The sequence below is a fragment of the Synchiropus splendidus genome, chromosome 2 (assembly GCF_027744825.2).
Source record: "Synchiropus splendidus isolate RoL2022-P1 chromosome 2, RoL_Sspl_1.0, whole genome shotgun sequence".
Lineage (NCBI taxonomy): Eukaryota > Metazoa > Chordata > Actinopteri > Syngnathiformes > Callionymidae > Synchiropus > Synchiropus splendidus.
In genome coordinates, this window is record NC_071335.1 from 22,333,383 (window position 1) to 22,352,184 (window position 18,802).

General features: G+C 44.6%; 1 protein-coding gene across 5 annotated transcripts in view; it reads left to right on the forward strand.

Moving 5' to 3' along the window:
• npnta (nephronectin a) overlaps positions 1–18,802 on the forward strand; it is a 60,723-nt gene that overhangs the window by 20,154 nt on the left and 21,767 nt on the right. Inside the window, exons 3-5 of one of the 5 annotated variants that reach the window (XM_053855609.1) lie at positions 1,299–1,349; positions 7,458–7,550; positions 14,205–14,294. The exons of 1 other annotated variant lie outside the window; for it this stretch is intronic. In XM_053855609.1, the coding sequence (XP_053711584.1) occupies positions 1,299–1,349; positions 7,458–7,550; positions 14,205–14,294 (234 nt within the window). The remainder of the gene's footprint in view (positions 1–1,298; positions 1,350–7,457; positions 7,551–14,204; positions 14,295–18,802) is intronic. 3 more of the 5 variants (XM_053855611.1, XM_053855610.1, XM_053855612.1) reach the window with 3 other exon arrangements.

The window sequence follows — 18,802 nt, forward strand, 5'->3', positions numbered from 1 at the left end:
TTCCCAGAATACCGCCATGACGTTTCTTAAATTGCCCTTGTTTGCTTTGCTAAAGACGGCCAGGTTGAATTTCCTCCCATCACAAAAAGACCACACATGATTCATGGCTCTTTGTCGGACTTGCCAAATCCACTGAGACCCGGATTAAGATCAGTTGAGTGCCGTCTTTGTTTCGACAAACACTTGAATCGGGATAAGGATGGAAGTTTAGAACTGGTAATTGAAGCCAACAAGTGAGGGGTGAAGACAGAAAAGTGGAACCTCAGCTTAAGTAGCTCGCTTTATCCCGATTATCTGCTGGGTTTATGGTCTTTTCTGCTTTGTTTGGCGCGATCACAGCGTTGCGGGGATGTGTCGTCCTAATCCCCCCGGTGAGATTAAACATGCGCAGGAAAGATTTTTGACAAGAAATGAGAAAGAGCATCCTGCGAAGGGCTGCTTCAGATCCATGTTGCTAACCTCACGGTAAAGACACGGCTCATTCACGAGAGGCTCTGAACTGAACATCTTCTGAGAGAAGATCTTTACATTGACTCTAATGCCTGGTGCTTCCAGATTAACCAACTGGCAAGAATACTTTTTCTCCTCACCACATGTGTATTAATCTCATGCTGATACAAAACACAGATACAAGCGGCTGAAATTAGTTTTCTCCGATGGGTGACTGGCGTCACTCGAGAGATACTCGGAGTAGTGCCGCTGCTTCTCCGCGTTGAGAGGAGTCAGTTGAGGTGGCATCTTGTGAGGATGCCCCCTGGAGGCCTCCCTGCTGGGAGGAGACCGAAGGGTCGACCCAGGACCAGGTGGAGGGCTTATATCTGTTCACTGGCATGGCAGCGTCTCCTCCAGTCGGAACTAATGGATGTTGCCCGGGAGAAGGGAGTTTTAAGGCTGGTGCACCCGCGACCCGGATGGATGATACAAGACACCTCCCCTCCTCACCTCAATATACATCATTTCAACTTAAATCCAAGCAGCAAAGAGGGCCATTTTAGCATTACAAAAACGCTGACTTCACTAAATTCAACTCTTAATTTGAAGAAACATTTGCTGCGCTGTTCAGTCTAATTGTGATACTATTCCCAGACATAAAAGAACCTCCCCGCAGCAACATTTTAATTATTAAAACCCCACAGCGTGCGCCGTCAAATTTATGTGCATTTTGATCAGGGAACATGTGCGACTCCACTCCACCGTTTCTAGCGCTGTGTTGCCGGTCACATTGTCCAGGCATGTGTGTCTGAACACTGACAGACTAAACGTTGCCTGCTACCTTTGTTTGGCTATTTGTTTTGCAGCTCTCTTCGCCTTAACTCACAGACTAGCCGGGATAAAGTGCCAGCCTCAAGGTTAGCGCCTCATGTTTCTTGATATAATCTTGCTGGACATGTCTTGCTGGGGGCCACATCCTCTCAATCCAGAGATCACTCACTTATTTATAGCGCCGGGCCCCTTGTCCCCCTCGCCAGCAACCGCTAACACCGTCACTTCTCTGCTTTCAGATGTGAGCCGAAAGCTTAGACTCATAGCCGGCTGACATTCATTCCACAGACGCAGCAGGTGTCTATTAGTCAGTGAGCCCCGTGTTATTTAGTATGGATTGGGATCAGTGTGAAGCCTTATGAACTCATTCTCATATCTGGTTCTGTGTTGAAGTGCAGCTCTCGGTGTGAGCTCTGTTAAAATTACAGAGAGAAATGTTCAATTCTTCTACAATGATCCCCAATGGTCGCGTCAGCTACAAACTGCCTTGGAGTGTTTTTCCGCATCACTGACCCCAAAACATCGTTGATCATCATGTGAACCACCACAGCTGTGCCCTCATCCTCCATCTGTTTTTTTAGGTGTTGATGGTAACGTTTAACTGTGGCAGCTGTCAATCAACAACTCAAAAATATGCTTTAATTTTTTTTTTTTGGAGCAGCATGTCACACCCCCTGTGGCTGATGTAGATATGTTGTTTAGATGAATATTAAAGTGCAGATAAATGTATAAAATCATTCATTTGATTGACATTTCAATGATGTAGTACTTCATGTTCGGTACTAGTCATAATTTAGACTCACTCTTATTCAGTGTTTAGTTCTTTCCACATTGTAGATACACACATTAGACATCAATTGCACGGGGCAGGATGTATGGGATTATGTAGCAAAGAAAAAAGGAAAGTTCATCTAAATATGCTTCGTTGACACTGGCGCACTGCACCTTTGTATTTAAACAAGGTGGGAACATATAAAAAAAAGATTAACGCATAACAAATCATGGATGTGGACGTGAACATGGTGAGTTTTAGTGTGTTTTTCATTGAAAATTTTGGAAAGAAACATCATAATCAGAATCAGAATCAGAATCAGAATCAGAATCAGATTTATTGCCATGGTCAGTGGGGAGCCCACTGACTAGGAAAGTGCCTTGGAATAAAGTGCATCAAAAAACAAATAAAATAAAATAAATAGAATAGCATTACAACAAGGCTGTTCACGAATTTAACAGTCTGACGGCCGAGGGAAAGAAGCTGTTCCTGTGACGGGAGGTTCTGGTCTGGATGGACCGTAGCCTCCTGCCAGAGGGAAGAGGAACAAACAGTCTATGTCCAGGGTGAGAAGGGTCGGCTCTGATCCGACCTGCACGTCTCTGGGTCCTAGAGGCATACAGGTCCTGAAGAGGTGGCAGGCTGCAACCGATCACCTTCTCAGCAGAACGTACGATGCGCTGCAGTCTGCTCTTGTCCCTGGAGGTGGCGCTGTTGTACCAGACAGTGATAGAGGAGGTGAGGATGGACTGGATGATGGCTGTGTAGAACTCCACCAGCAACTTCGTCGGCAGTCGTAGTTTTCGTAGCTGCCTCAGAAAGAACATTCTCTGCTGGGCCTTCCTGATGAGGGACCTGATGGTTGACTCCCATTTGAGGTCCTCAGTGATGGTGGTTCCCAGGAAGCAGAAGGAGTCCACAATAGGAATGGATAAACCAGCCAACATGAGAGGGGACAGAGGAGCTGTTACTCTCCTGAAGTCCATGATCATCTCCACTGTCTTCTGAGCGTTGAGCTCCAGGTTGTTGTTGCTGCACCAGGACACCAGCCGCTCCACCTCCCTCCTGTAAGCCGACTCATCTCCATCTGAGATGAGCCCGATGATGGTGGTGTCGTCCGCAAACTTGATCAGCTTCACGGACTCGTGACTGGAGGTGCAGCAGTTAGTGTACAGGGAGAAGAGCCATGGAGAGAGAACACAGCCCTGAGGAGACCCAATGTTGAGGGTCCGAGTGTCAGAGACAGTCGTCCCCAGCCGCACACGCTGACTTCGGCTGGTCAGGAAGTCTGTAATCCATCTGCAGAGGGAGTCAGGCACGTCCAGCTGGCGAAGCTTGTCTTCAAGCAGAGTTGGAAGAATTGTATTAAAGGCAGAGCTGAAGTCCACAAACAGGATCCTGGCATAGGTTCCTGGGGAGTCCAGATGCTCCAGAACGAAATGAAGGGCCTGGTTCACTGCATCGTCCACAGATCTGTTGGCTCTGTAGGCAAACTGCAATGAGTCCAGGTGAGAAGCAGTGATGGACTTCAGGTGAGATAGAACCAGGCGCTCAAAGGACTTCATGACCACAGACGTCAGTGCCACCGGTCTGTAGTCATTCAGTCCTGTGATCCTGGCCTTCTTGGGAACAGGGATGATAGTGGAGGACTTAAAGCAGGCAGGAACATGACAGGACACCAAGGAAGCATTGAAGATGTCCGTGAACACTGGAGCCAGCTCAGCAGCACAATGATTCAGGATGGCAGGGGAAACTCTGTCCGGACCTGCCGCCTTCCGAAGGTTCAGCCTCCTGAACTGAGTGCGCACGTCTTGCTCCATGATGTCAAGAGGAAGAGGGGGGAGGTGAGGGGGTGGCTCATCAAAAGTGACTGTGATCTTTGCTGTCCCAGTGACATCATTGGTCTTAGTTGTGTCACTAAGAGACAGCACAGTCCTTTGTTTTAAAGTGGAACATGGGGCTGGAGAGACCACAGAGGTGCTGGTGCAAAATGGCTGCTCAAAGCGACAATAGAAGTTGTTCAGGTCCTGTGCAAGAGTGAGGTTGTTCAGACTGTGGGGGGCACGTGGCTTGTAGTTAGTGACCACCTTGAGCCCTCTCCACACCGCAGCCGAGTCATTGGCTGAGAACTGCTGCGTGAGTTTGTCAGAGTATGCGGCTTTAGCTTTCTTCAGCTCCCTCTGAAACCCATACTTCAGCTCTTTGTAGCAGTTCCTGTCCCCACTCTTGCGAGCAGCCTCCTTCTCCCGTCTGATCTGGTTGAGTTTAGTTGTGAACCAAGGTTTGTCATTTGCATAACTGACCTTGGTGCGCGTTGGAACTATGCACTCTTCACAGTAGCTGATCCATGAAGTCACAGTGTCTGTATATTCATCCAGATTATTGGTGGCAGCCCTGAACACCTCCCAGTCTGTGGTCTCCATGCAAGACTGCAGCTCCTCTTTAGCTTCACTTGTCCAGATCTTCATGCTCCTCACAACAGGCTTTGCCAGCTTCAGCTTCTGCTTGTATGTAGGAACAAGATGAACCATCAAGTGGTCAGAGAGTCCCAGTGCAGCTCGAGGGAGGGCGGTATAGGAGTTGCGGAGCGATGAGTAACAGTGATCCTGATGACTGAGTTCGTTGCCCGCGGAACTCAAGTCGCGCATTGCGGCTGGACATATGAAGAGACGGACCAGGTGAGGACGGCTGCAGATTGGAGAGATTTACTTCTTTACGTCACCATCTGAGTAAACGTCAAAACATTCCCCTGTACTGATGGGTGAGGTTGGTGTGGTCACCTGTTGGTAGCCACTTCAGGTGACCTCATGATGCTCTATTATGAAGAATTTAAAACATACATTTTTTTTTAGTAATTTCAGTTTTTTGTTTACCAAATAATTACATATGTGTTCTATGAATCTGTAATAACAATAGTCATTAAAATCATGAAAAAATTGAGAAGGTGAGTCCAAACGTCAGACTGGTAGAGTAAGTGGTACAGTCGACCGTGTCCACTGCACATAGGTCACAGTCAAAGGTTTCAGCCTGCCCATACATTTGAAGTGGCCTCAGATTAAATCTATAACAATTTTCAAACCCACCTGGAACGAGGTCACCTAAAATGCATGTTGATATCATGATCCGTGTTCTGCTGCAGGCTGTTTTTCAGACAGCAGAGATTATGAATGTCAACAGGTAATCTTGAAAATGCAGATTTGCAGACAAAACAGTGTGTTATGAGCCGCAGTGGGTGGGGAAAGAGTACGATTTTGACACTAAACACAGAGGCATTTTACTGAAATGAGCCTGAAGTAATGAAAACGGGAACATTCTGCTCTCTACTCTTTTTTTCCCCATTAGAGAGTCTTGAGCAAATATCAACACAGTATATTGTTCTTGACGCTCGAGACCTTTAAGTGAACAGTTGATCAATGCTGATTTATTTTTCCAAACATACAGTGGTACCTCGGTTTTCGAACGTCCCGGACTTCGAACAAATCAGAGTTCGAACAAAAATTTTAATTTTTTTTTGTTTCGGATTTCGAACGAAAATCCAGAACTCAAACGCCCCGAAAAAAGCTGGAAAAAACATAACGTGCGCGGACCGATCAGCTGAGCCACGAGGCGCTTTGTTATTGTGTATAGCGCAGCCTCTGTATGCAGACGTGTTCCGTTAGCTCCATTTACTGACTGTTTTTTCTTCATATTGAGGTGTAAAACCTTTCCTGTCTCCACACTGGACCGTGGTAGAGTGTCACAGGGGAGGTGCTGGAGCCACACTCCAGGGTTTGATGTCCTGTTGTGGGCTGGAGCTGGGACAGGGATGAGGCGAGTCTGGGACAGAGCGTGACTTGGTTTATGACTTTGTCACAGCCAAACTGCACAGAAGCGCACATTCAGAGCTGGACACGCACCGGGCACCTCTTCACTTCTGGAGAGACCTCACTCACTCGCCAACCCCTCCCACATGCAGCGGCCACACACATAGAGGAACAGCCACCTGCAGCAGACACTCTACATTCACTCCTACAAAAGCCTAGTTTAAGGCTTGGAACGCATTATTTCTTTTTCCATTCATTGTAATGGGAAAAATCGATTCAGATTTCGATCAAATCGCTTCTCGAACGGCCGTCTGGAACAGATTGTGGTGGAGAACCCAGGTACCACTGTATTTGAATTTGACTGTGAAGTTTAACTAATTTAATTTGTCCACATTAAGTTGAAATTATAAAACAGCCTCTGCCGTTTTACAAGCTGTTGCACACGCATGTTTTCTTAACCAAATCTGGAAGCCCAAATACTCCCACACTGTTGACCTGAAAGAAGAAAACAAATCGGCGCATTGCTGCAGCTGGTTTGGACTCAAAGTTACACATGTGACTCGTCACATTTTTGTATCCATTTTAGTTAGCAATGCAAAGATTTAGTAATTCATTGTTGGGAATTGACATTGAACTAAACATGTGAGAAACTTGAAACATATGAGGACCTCATGAGTCGCACTGTAGGGGAAAAGAGTCGATTCTTGCCTGAAAATGCTAACGTTGCTAACATCACACGCACTACAGTTCAGCCTGTTCATGCTCATGTTCAAGTTAATATTTGCATTTTACAAACTTCAGCATAACAGATATCTTGGCGGGATGGCAAAGCAGACAAGTCAATACGGCTGAACTCTGCTACACTGATGTAGCAATATGAAGTAGAACCGCAAGCATTTGACGGATGGAACAGAGGTGCCACCCTCATTTTGTCGCGGCACTAATCCCACTTTTTTTTTTTAGCAGATGACAATAACAGTCTTCTCAAACTATATACGTTTTAAATCTTCAATCAAACAAATGAAAAATTCCACCTAAAAAGTTCCGGCAGAGAGCTCACACTCGCGCGTTGCACACCGCGTCATGACAGAATTAATGAGGCTTTTAATGAAATGAAGTTACACTCGGCTGAGGTGCAGCCGACGCCGGGGGCGAGTGAAGGCAGATAAACAGGCAGACCTCCAGCTCGCTCCGGAACTCAGCCAAACTCAGCACGCTGCTGTCTGTTCAGCTAACTTTGGTTAGTTTTCAAACCACCCTGCATCCGACAGATATCAATAATCCACACCTGAATGAAAGTTTCTCTGCCATCGTATATTAGCGCACGTGTGCGAGTCAAACCCAACTCAAAGCTTTGCTCATCTGAGTAAATCAGAACCCTGTAGAACCTTCAGGAAAGCAGTTGAAACTTCTCTCCGATCTCCAGTCAGTGTCAGTGACTTTCATAGCCACAGATAACATCATTTCCCCGGTGAATTATTCTCACTCTGTGTCGGGATGAGAAAATGTGAAGCGGACAGATTTACAGCCGAAGGGTTGAGGAAGTCAAGAAGCTGGGGGATTAAATGCTTTGTCGTTTTGATCCGGTTCTCCGCGCTGATCCATCTCTTCCTGAACAGCTGTGTGCCAGCCGGGATGTAAACACGGAGATTGTGTGGGACCCAATAAATGCAAGTGTCACGCCGGATTCACCGGGAAGACCTGCAATCAAGGTGAGTGCTCGCACGCCACCTGGAGCCATCACACAGACGCTGGAGATGAGCTTTGAAAATGCTTTTTATAAGGCGACTGCCGCCACTTTGCCAGCAGCGATACCTTATCAGAGTGGCACTTTTGAGTTCGGAAGGTGGAGAATCCATGTGTAACCCAGAGGTTTGGAGAGATCACGGCCGGACTACATGATCTTGACTCTTATTAAAAAGCCTTTCTGACATTGAACATGACAGTAATTGGGCGCTACAAACTCTTCGCTAACCACATTGCCATCACGACTCAAGTGTTTGCCAAAGCACTGGCTGTAACATTAACACACAGGAGCACAGGATGACATCTGATATAGTTGGGTTTGTTGAGTCAGAGCTGGTGGAGACAGGGCGAACAATAGTCTGTCAATAGTTGATTGTTAGGTAAAGTTTGCAAACAAATCTCCACAACATCACCATGTTGCTTTTTATTCTTTTTTTAAGAAGATGTGTTTGTTTGCTTCATTTTTCCCAATTTCAGGTAGTTTTGAAAAATATTTTCTTGTTTTTTTTTTTTCCTAAAATATTGCAGCTCAGGTTGCTATACTTGGTGTTAAAATATGCGTAATATGTGAAGCCACTTTCCCTTGTTTTTCTTCACTCAGCAAGAGAAGTGGCGGACATACTGCATGTGAAATGCTGATATTGTATATATACTATAAGCTCTTTATCGTTCAATGTGTCACGTTTTCCATGGACCACTTGAAGACCTTGTCGATCTGGAGTCGAGTGGATCATTCATCCGTGAAGTCAGTCGATGAGAAGCAAGGTGGATGTGATATTTTTTCAAGTAAATATTGTCACATTTTATGCTGCTGAGAAGTCAGGATTACGACCAAGGCAAGAAGAGCAACAGCAAGGCGAACATTGCCATGTGAAAACTTCATGGGAGACTTTGGTGTGGACCAGAGACGAGGTCCAGCTGTTAATACTGGTCACGCCTGACTGGGACATTAGTGAGTGTCGACTGGGAATCGTGTTGGCCAAAGCACTGTTTCACAATAGAGAGATAAATCTGTTTCAAAAAGTTTTTTTCCGCGAGAGAAAAAATGGTCCAAGCCCAGGTTCTTTAGTTTAACATTCTAACTTTTTTTGGGGGGGGTGGAGCTTCAGATCATTTTCACACGTCCCAATAATCTGGAACTATTCGCATGACTGATCTTTCTTCTGAATATCAGTGGAAAGTGCGTCATGTAATAAGCTGTGCGTTTCTTCACTGGTAGTCGCTCGACCGTTTAGTCACTCAGGAGGTCGATAGAGCTGATTCAGGCCTGTTGAGCGATCCCTGTTGTTCCCCTCCTCCTCCCCAGAGGTGATAGCATCTACATCGCTGACCTGAGATAACCCCCGTCTGGTGTAGGTGTCTTTGTCTTCTGAAACATTTTCATTCAGCGGAGGATACGACGTGCTGAAAAGTGTTGTCGCTTCCTCTTCAGCCAAAAGCTGATGTGAGCTGAAGGCTGTGGAATTCGCACCTTAAGACAGGAATAGGATAGTGTGTAATTAAAAAGAAGAGAGGGTGAAGGGTGGGGCGGAGGGTTTGGGGGGTGGGGGGGTGGGGTGTTGAAATCCTTCCTGGAATGTTACGAATGATTCATTTTGCGTCCTGGGCGAGAAGGCTGGCTCCGCTCCATCTGACCTGGCGGCAGCGTTTCGTCTTCATTTGCCAGGAAGGAAGACAGAAACAATCTTCTGGCCACGTCGTCGACGCCGCGCATCAAAATCCTGGCAGGACGATGTTGAACTGCAGAGCGACAGGCTGCGGTTTGTCCAGACAGAGCTCCTCGGGAGATGACCTTAAATGTTTGCTGCTCTGACTTTAGACTGATGCATCATGAAGAGCCTTGTCAGCCTGTGGGACACATTTGTGCGGGGGTCTTCAAACCGGTCCTGCAGGTGTTTGGTCAGAACCAGCTGAAACAAGCAGCACCTGACTGGTTACAGTCAGCAAACCCCTCATTGGTTGACTACACCGAATGTGCTGATGGTTCCAGTGGGCAATTGCATTTTCTATCAGCCACATTTTATACTGTGACTGTTGTGAAGGGCCAAGTTTAACTTAAATTAAGAGACTAAAATGACATAAACAAGGGGAAAAACAGGGGGGAAATCATATATTCCATGTCATTCTGTGCTTAAAGATGTTATTTGATTAAATTATACTTTGTTGGTTGGAAAAAAAAAAATCTCGGATACCTGTATAATTTGACATAATCTCAAATATTATCATGAAAAATCAATCATCAAAAGGCATAGCTACATTTTGCAGACACAAACAACTTTTTGGGTTGATGCTTGACATGAAAAACCAATAAAATTAGTTTAGTTTAGTTTACTTTAGTTTAGATTAGAATAGAATAGAATAGTTTAGTTTAGTTTAGTTTAGTTTAGTTTAGTTTAGTTTAGACTATAATAGTTTAGTTTTGAATAGAATAGAATAGAACAGGATAGTTTAATTTAAAATAGAATAGAATAGTTTATCTTAGTTTAGTTTAGAATAGAATAGAATAGAATAGAATAGAATAGTTTAGTTTAGTTTAGTTTAAAATAGAATAGAATAGTTTAGTTTAGTTTAGTTTAGTTTAGAATAGAATAGAATAGTTTAGTTTAGATAAGATAAGATAAGATAAGATAAGATAAGATAAGATAAGATAAGATAAGTGGAGAAATTCAACATGTCACAGCAGCCAATGACAACAAAGACACTGACATTAAAGATACACAAAAACGTCAGTATCAGCAAAAAAGATATTTGCAGGGACTGTGAAAATGTTATTTAATCTAACAGTACAGCATAATATTAAATGCAATGGGGTGAGAAAAACAGATGACGTAGAGCCATAACTCAGTGCAACAGTTGAATATCTTTGAAGAGGCCGAGGTTCATGTATGAAAATATGAGCAATGTTATTCCACCATCTTTTAAAACTGTCATTATACGGATCAGCATTGTTCTTCCTTCGTGCTGCGAAGCCTCCCGGCGCGTCGCCAGTGCAGCTTTTATCTGGTGTTGCCCTGCAGGTGGGTCTGACCCTGCTGGTGCTAAAGGCCAAGCTGTCAACATAACAGATGGAGGATCTCATTTGTAATTGGGTGTTCAGGGAACACAGAGTTTGCTGCTATATAGCAACATATTTAATGAAAATAAATCTGACACGGCTCAACAACAGCACTCAGACACATTCCTGTCTGTGAGTGGGAGGTGGAGACAGATGTGTGCGCTGCAGGGGTCGACTTTAACATCTGCTGTGGAGCCAAAACAAAACCGTGTTCACACCTATAATCCGATTAGCACCTGTTTAGCTGAGAAGGAAGAAAACGCAAGTCATTTTGAATCGCGAACCCAGTAAATAAAATATGAATAACTGGGCTGTGAAAACTATGAGAATCAGAATCTACTTTATTGCCAAGGTCAGTGCTATCATGAACAATAAAATAAAATAAAATTGACTGTCGTTGCTCATCTTCATTTTAATATCAAGTCATGTAACCCGACCTCCAGTGAGTTTACTGTCATCACTTTCCCCGGCAGATGAGTGGCGGGCTCTCCAAGAACCCGGTGTTGCAGCACATGAAGGGTCTCTGCCTGGTCAATATTCTCCTGGAGCACAAATGAACTCATTCCAGTGATAATCTGTGGCACGGTTTTGAGTCACGCTCCCTCTGCTGAGCCAAGCATTTCAGGAAAATGATTAATGTGCAGCAAATTAAATCAGCTGGAATGAACCTGCTGTTGGAACAGCATGAAAGGAATCCGGCTCAGAGGATCCCAGAGATCACACCGCCGGGTTTATTTTCTTCCACTCCTTTTGTTTATTGTCTGAGAAACCATGATGCTGACAGTGAAAGTCTGGGTGTGATTTTGAAGATTGTGCTTCCATCCTCTCCAACATTACCTCATATGTGGATGTGAAGTGTTTTCCTTCATGTTAGGGTAATAATAATAACTAGTAATAATGAAGGGCCTTACTTTAGAGCAGTGATTCCTCGCCATGGGGCCGAGGCCCTTGGTTGAATTGACTTGACAGCTGCAAATTGGCGATAGTTACCAACTATGAAGAAGTTCTTGAAAAGAAAAAAATACAGAATAAAGATAAAGAAAGTGATGGCGTCACCCCAACTGTAAAAACTGTTCATTAAAGAACCAATTCAGGAGCAATTTTTATTTTTTTTTTTTATTCTATGGTCATACTTTCATTGACAAAATATATGATTTAAATTTTATGATATTTAGTCTTTGTTATGTTATATTTGTTTTATTCAGAATTTTATTTATGACATACAGTTTTTTTTTTCAATTTTCCAACAGTTTTCGTCAAGTGTGCTTTTTTTTTAGTACATTTGATGATTATGACTTGCATCTACATTTTGATGACAAATAAATATATTTCCGCTGATCACATGGCTTCATGTCATTTCACAAGGTTTTGGTTTGTTCACGTGAAAGTAGATAAAATGTGCTTATTGAACACAAACAAAATCTAGAGTAGTGAGTCAGCTGTATGACTTGAATGGGCCCAGGGCACACAGGTGAGCACTTACTTTAGAGTAGACAAGGAACATTAAAAAAAAATGTTACAAATATAGATAAGTTTTCAAGGGTCCTGGACCCTGTAGGGCTGAGGAACTACAATTTGATTTACAAATTTAATCCAACAAAACTAGATCCAGTGAGTCGCTCAATGGTATTGATCTTAAGACTAGAGTATTCCACAAGGTAAAACCGGGAAGAGCAGAGTTTGGATCAATACCAGCAGTTTTTGATAAACAACAGAAGTTCGATATGCCAAAATCCAAGAACTGAAGATGCTGGACACGGGCACAAAAACTGAGATAAATGGTGGAAACCTCAAGACGCCCTGCACAGCAGGGAGGAGAACACGTGGAGGCTGAATATAGAACTTGGGGGGCGGGTAAATGAGATGTGACGTTCCGACGACTCAGCTGAAAGGAGACAGTTCGCGACACAGGTTGTGCCTGTCCGTGGAACAAACTCAAAAGATGTTGGCTTTTGCCAACATCTTTTGAGTTTTGGCAGATATTTTAGATATTTTGGCAGATATTATAGTGAGTTCTTTCATTTAAAAAACGTTTGGTTGAACATTTTGTCTCCATTTGGGCATTGACTCTTGGTCCTCACTGAATGGGGCACATGGTTGTTTGGGTTCTTTGGATGTGGAGTTGGACGTTCCTCATCCAAAAAGGCGAAACATATTCACAATCATCAAGTGGCCTTTTGCATCCAATGCTGAGAAGACAGCCTTCTGTCTTGCATGTTCCTGGTGATGTTGCCTGCTATGTGTTCGGTATAGAGCCTTCAGGTATGTGACCATGAGTTTGTCTCTCACCACGACAACATGAATGAAGGTCATGATCCCAAGAGCCTGAAGGAGCACGGACCGCTGCTTGGCGGATCAGGAAACGTTTGATTGAACTAATGCAGCAACGCAGAACGCTGCTGACCTCTGTGTCCCCCTGGTAATCCACTTGATGATCATCACTATGCAGCACCCGAGTGTGAGACCGTGTTGTTCATAACCTCCCTTTCAGGCTACGGAGTGAGCTATTTGTCCTGTCTGCCTTAGTTAAACATGGCAATATGCTTTTACAATGCGGGTCAATTCTTGGACTGGGTGACAATGCCGCGTGATTGGACCTCGGCTATTCAACAAAATATCAGGAGAAACCACAGTATATTGATTCAATATAAATATGTGGCATTCAGAGGCGTCCTCGTCTTTGTAACTACATCGTACATAATTCTGTATCAGAAGTAAAGATTGAAGTACGTCCCTGTATCCTGGACCTCGGTTTTCTGTTGCCAGTCGCAGGTGAAGTCAACAATGACATATCCATGAATGCAAATGAGCGGTAGCCAGGGATGGTTCTGGTAGTGTGCCAAGGTGCCTGGGCAGGAAGTGGATCACAATATTCTGTTGAATATGAATGTTCAAAGAACCACGGTTTTCAATCAAATCTGGTTAAACAAGTAGTTCAAATAGAAACGCTTTTGTTCTCGTTTTATGTCGGTAGATTTTCTCGAACTCTTGCTCCGGTTTTCATTTCCAGCCTGTGAAGCAGTGATTACCACGGCTAATGCGTAAAAAATGCAGGTTAGTGTTTTTGAGCGTCTCCTTGTGTCTCGTGTGAGACGGGTCAGAGCAGCAGGGGAGATGTTTAGCTCTGCTCCACGATGATGATGTTTGATTCGGGCCTGATGGACTCTCTCTGTAGGAGGTCGCAGGCAGGTGGGAGGCAAAGCCTTGAGGTCGGAAGGTGGCCGGTCACATTTTAGTTAAAATAAAAAAGGTTGAAATACCACAACAGTTTGTTGAATGAATTGACCTTAAATTTCCTTACAAGGGGAAGCGACTGAACGTGAAGTGGCCCTCGATCTTGAAGCTTATTATCGGCTCATGTTGAACCCTCTCAAGGATAATCCTCTTTAGTGCGTAATGTTCCTCTTTTCAGGAATGTGGTGTGATCAGATGTGTTCTAATCCATCGGTGGTGTTTTTGTACTCTCTCTCTCTCCCCCCTTACTCCACTACTATTTTCCTACTCTCCGAATCAAACCCTTTACCCCCTTTCCGAAAACCCACCTTAATGATTTCCAACCAAGCAGCTCTGGACCGTTTGATCCCACCACTGTGGGTCACTCGCTTCCCCCTATTTCGTCCGGTGGACCTCCGACCGACGGGTGGAGTGACTGAGGGTGAGAGAGACCATCTTCCAGATTCACTTCTCTGGTTCGAGCATGGCGCTGCATGGCCGTGCGGAGGAGCAAAAGCAGCTCTTCCTCGCCGTGGCTTTTGCTCCGGCTGACTCCTGCCAAGGGACTACTTTTTTTTTATTAAGGTTGTGTACCATTTCTCATCCTAACATTGGTTTTTGAGCCTAACACTGGATTTTGCGCGTTCACCTTTAAGTGTAGTGTCTCCCAATACTCCTAAGACCGAGGGCACTCGCCGTTCACCACTTGAAATGATCCCTTCAAACCAAGGGGGCTCTGGAGCTGACTTGAAACCAAGTGGTAGTTTTAGTAACAAGGACTACTCTTCTGTTTCTTTACTTTCTCTCGTATCGCCCAAATGGTCGACCGTGTCCAACAACATAAACAATACAACATGTATGTACAACAGTATGTTTTTATTTCTTCTTAACAAACAACAGTTAGCTAGCATCCAGGCTAACGTTAACATCGTCATAACGCTAACAGATCTATCACCGCAACATAGCGGCCCATTCCTTCTCCATCGGTTCACCAAACCAAGTGAGATTATCAGCGCCGATGCAAGAGGTGACAAAAACATTGGAGCTGGCATTTCCAAAACGTCTCCAACACTCGATATGCAGGAGCACGGCAGGTCTTTTCGCGTGACGTTATGAAGTGTGTGTCAATCACTTCGAGGGCTCTTCATAGTGGAGGGCACTCAAAACCAAGTGCTAGTGTTTAGTGCTAGGGTGAGAAATGGGACTCTAAGAGATACCAACGTGAATGCTGAGCATGCAACAGTTGAATTATCCTTTTTTTCTCACGCTGCAGTTCCACAGCGCAGGCTGCCTCGTCTGTCTCGAGCGCTTCCACTTTCTGATGAAACGGTCCTCCTTCCTTCCTCCAATGATCGTTCTTGACTTGCTCATCCCACCCCTGAGTCGGCCCAAAGTTCGTCAAAAGATCTCTCTGTCAGTGGGGTGTGTAAGGACCGCAGCATAACATACCTCAGTGGATCTGGCCCAATAAATTACTTGACTTTGCATCACTTCAGCAGTGCTTTTAGCGCACAGCTAGCAGCCCAGCGGGACTTTTTAGCTCTGCGCCCAACGCTGTCGTCCTGGGGCCAAGTCATGTGGAGTTCCTGCTCGTATTTCTTTCATTGCTTTTTCTCTGTTTCCCAAAAGAAGCTGATCGAGGCTTGTCTGGCATGTGCCGCTGTTGTTGCCTATTATTGAATGTCAGCTGCTCTCATTCAAATTTGCATGTTTCTTTTTTATCGGTGCAGCAGACACTGTTCCAGCGACAGTGACCAGTGTTGCTACGGGTGGTAATGAGGGAAGTGTAATGAATGCATGCCAGGGAACCATGGGAATAACATCAAGCTCATTGTGAGTGGCGAGGATGGAGGAGATTATGGGTGGGAACCCAGGAATAATGAGCTGCTCGGCTTCCTAGTTTTGCACTCTAATGAAATCAAACCAGTGTTTGAGGTGGCCACGGCCGTCTTTAATGAACCATGTCACACATCCTGTCTGGGGCTTTTTCAGAGACAGGATCTCAAGTCACTGCAGACACGGAGAATTGCAATGGGGTTCTCAGTTTCCTAGTTGATGCACTTCCTCTGAATTCATTAGATTGGTTTCCCTTGGGGTGAGAAGGTGCAGGAGCTCCAATGAAGCCCCAGAAACCTGCAGCAGCGCTTTGGGACAAGATGTAAATATTTAGCTTCTAATGTGTCACAGGCCAGACCACGGGATTCCTCCCTGCTGGACAAGATTCTACCACCCAGATGAGCTTCTCACCCTGTCTGGAAGGGAGAGTCCTGACTCCCAGGTTTGACAGAAGCATTCAAGATGTGGTTCTTCCATCCAACGTTAATGGAATGCTTTCACTGCACAGCACATTTAAATATGGGGGCAGATGGAAGGACATGGCTTCTCTAAACTACCATTTGTGTTCATTTTACATAAGAAATTATACCCGTCCGTTTCATGTTACCGTCACCGATGACTTCCTGCGTTCTTTACTTTGGTCTTGCTGTTCACCGTTATATCCACCATGGGGAGCAGCCCAGAGTCAAAACAAACTCCAAAACAGACATGGTGACTGCGTATTGATCACGTACCTGTTGCACAAAAGTGGAAATGGAGGCAGCACTGTAGGAGGTGGTGGTTGGTGAGGATGAATTTCTGCGATTGTTATGTCTTCTTTGTGTGTCATTGAGCTACGTGTTGGGTACCAACAGCAACACTGCCCCCTAAAGTTCCCAGTGGTACTGCTCCATTTGGCAGTATCCGTAAGCTTTGTGGAAACATTCATAAATACGGACGAAAATGAACGCAGAGCACGTACAGAAGGCTCCGTCCGTATCCAGATACATTCGCGACAATGAGCAGAAATGGGCTTTTAGACACTCTCATTGTTAGTGGTCAAAGACTGTGATCGAAATGCTAAGCTTACTTAAAAAGCCAACATGGCCCATATAGTGCACCGCCTTTAAATACAGTGGAAAAAGGCATCTCCAATTCAATGAGGTTGGAGGTCGTACACTGCAGTCATTTATAAAAGTCAGATTAAACAGCTCACAAGAAATGAACAGAGTACAGGTTGTTTAAGCACAATAAAAATGCTTTTTGAGCCCAACATATCACTTACCAATACCTCAAACCATCATGCCAGTGCATCCAGCAGTTCACTGTTGAGGTGGTGAATATTCAGGCCCTCATTCTTCTGAAGTAATCCCTGCTATCTGCTAAATGCAGGAGTGAAGCATCCTTCTCCCAAAAAGGCCCTTTGAATTCATACAGTGAGATGGTTCATGTTTATGATGACAGTGTTGTAACCCAGGAACAAGGCGGCGTTTTATAGCTCATGCTAATGGCAGTGGATTATCATGGAGCTTAGCTACGAGTCGGCTTCTAAGCTTCGGAGCATATGTAGAGACGTCCATGACTCCTGGTTACAGACAGCATTTCAGTGATGGATTTCCGTTTATATGAAGATCATTTGGCTATCTACGGTATTTGTATACACGGAGGAGGTATTTTATTTCCACATAAAAGGGAGTCCAAATTCTTCACTATCACAGCAAGGTCGAGGATGATAAAGTGGACGTCAGTCACCATCACAGCGAGCGTGTAAGGAGACACAATTTTTGTCAGCAAAATAGAGAATCTATTTGAATGTGCCCTTCGGTGACCGTCCACCCACAGTCCCCGGGAGGAGACTGGCATTTCTGCTAATTGATCCGCGTCAACACAGAGCTGCAGTAAACAAAGCGTCAGCGCGAGGAAGGTGAATGTTTGAGGCAGCTTGATGGTAAACATAACATTCATTAACAATGAGGCAGGTTGTCTAGAGGCGTCTTGTTGACGGGTAAAAATGTCGAGGAGTGCCGTCGGGGGGGTTCGTCTTTCTTGTTAACGCTGCAGCGTTTCTTATTGTTGAGACGGGACTCGCAACATTATCATGCTAAAGCTGCATCTTGTGTGAAGTGTTGGAGTCGAGACTAGAGACGGAGTTAAAGCCGAGTCCCCACAAGAGGTTTTATTGAAATATGTTTGTCTGGGTTAGGGCTGAAAATGGAGGGATACTGCTGCTCAATGATTCGGTTCCGTATCGATACTGAGTGGGGAAAATAAGAAGAGAAACTGGTCAATTCGTATCAATAGATTTTTGGATTATAGCAATTGCGTTCATGATATGACTCATTGAAACAGTTTGGTAACAATTGTTGGTTTTTAAAGAGTCAAACCAGGATCAAAGAGGATGTTTTTAAACATCTTCATCAGTTTACTGTGTTGCACAAATGACAAGGGAACTTGAGTAACTGTCATTTAGAGTTCAGCTCTGTGATGTAGCATCAGAGAAACAGGAATGAGTCGTGCTGCCTGCTCTGGAACAGTCATGAACCCTGTGACACCTGAACCATGAACCAGTTGACAGAGAGCTCCAGTTCTGTTAAACTGAGGTCTGTACTGGTCCGTGAGAGCAGTTTAAAACATCAATGTACATGTTTGCATCTCATGTATTGTATCTGCTCACTGTGTTTTCACACTCTTATTTTGCTCCTGAGTTTGGTTCTGGTTATTCCCATCGGTGCAATACAGTTCATTAAGGAGCACCAGGGTTGCATGCACATGGTGGTTTTGCAGAGACAAAAGACCCAATTTGTTCGGGATTTAACTCATCAGAGATGAAAGAAATAAAGAAATAAAATGGGCAAAAAATACAATAGAGAAGTAGCTGAGTGATGGAGAGCCTTGTCAACGCTATAGGGAGCAGCATCACCCAGAAGGTTTGGTGAAAGAAACCCGGCTCCTGACTGCCCAAAAACGCTTTCACTCTCATGTTGGGACTTTTAAACTCAAAACAGTCTGATTCCAACTGATTCCTATGTGTTCTCAGTTTGCAAAGCTGCAACCTGGAATTCTCCAAACAGGTGTTTAGACTCAATGGATGGTCCGAATGCTGACTCAGCTCTCTGAATATCTTGGAACAACTCA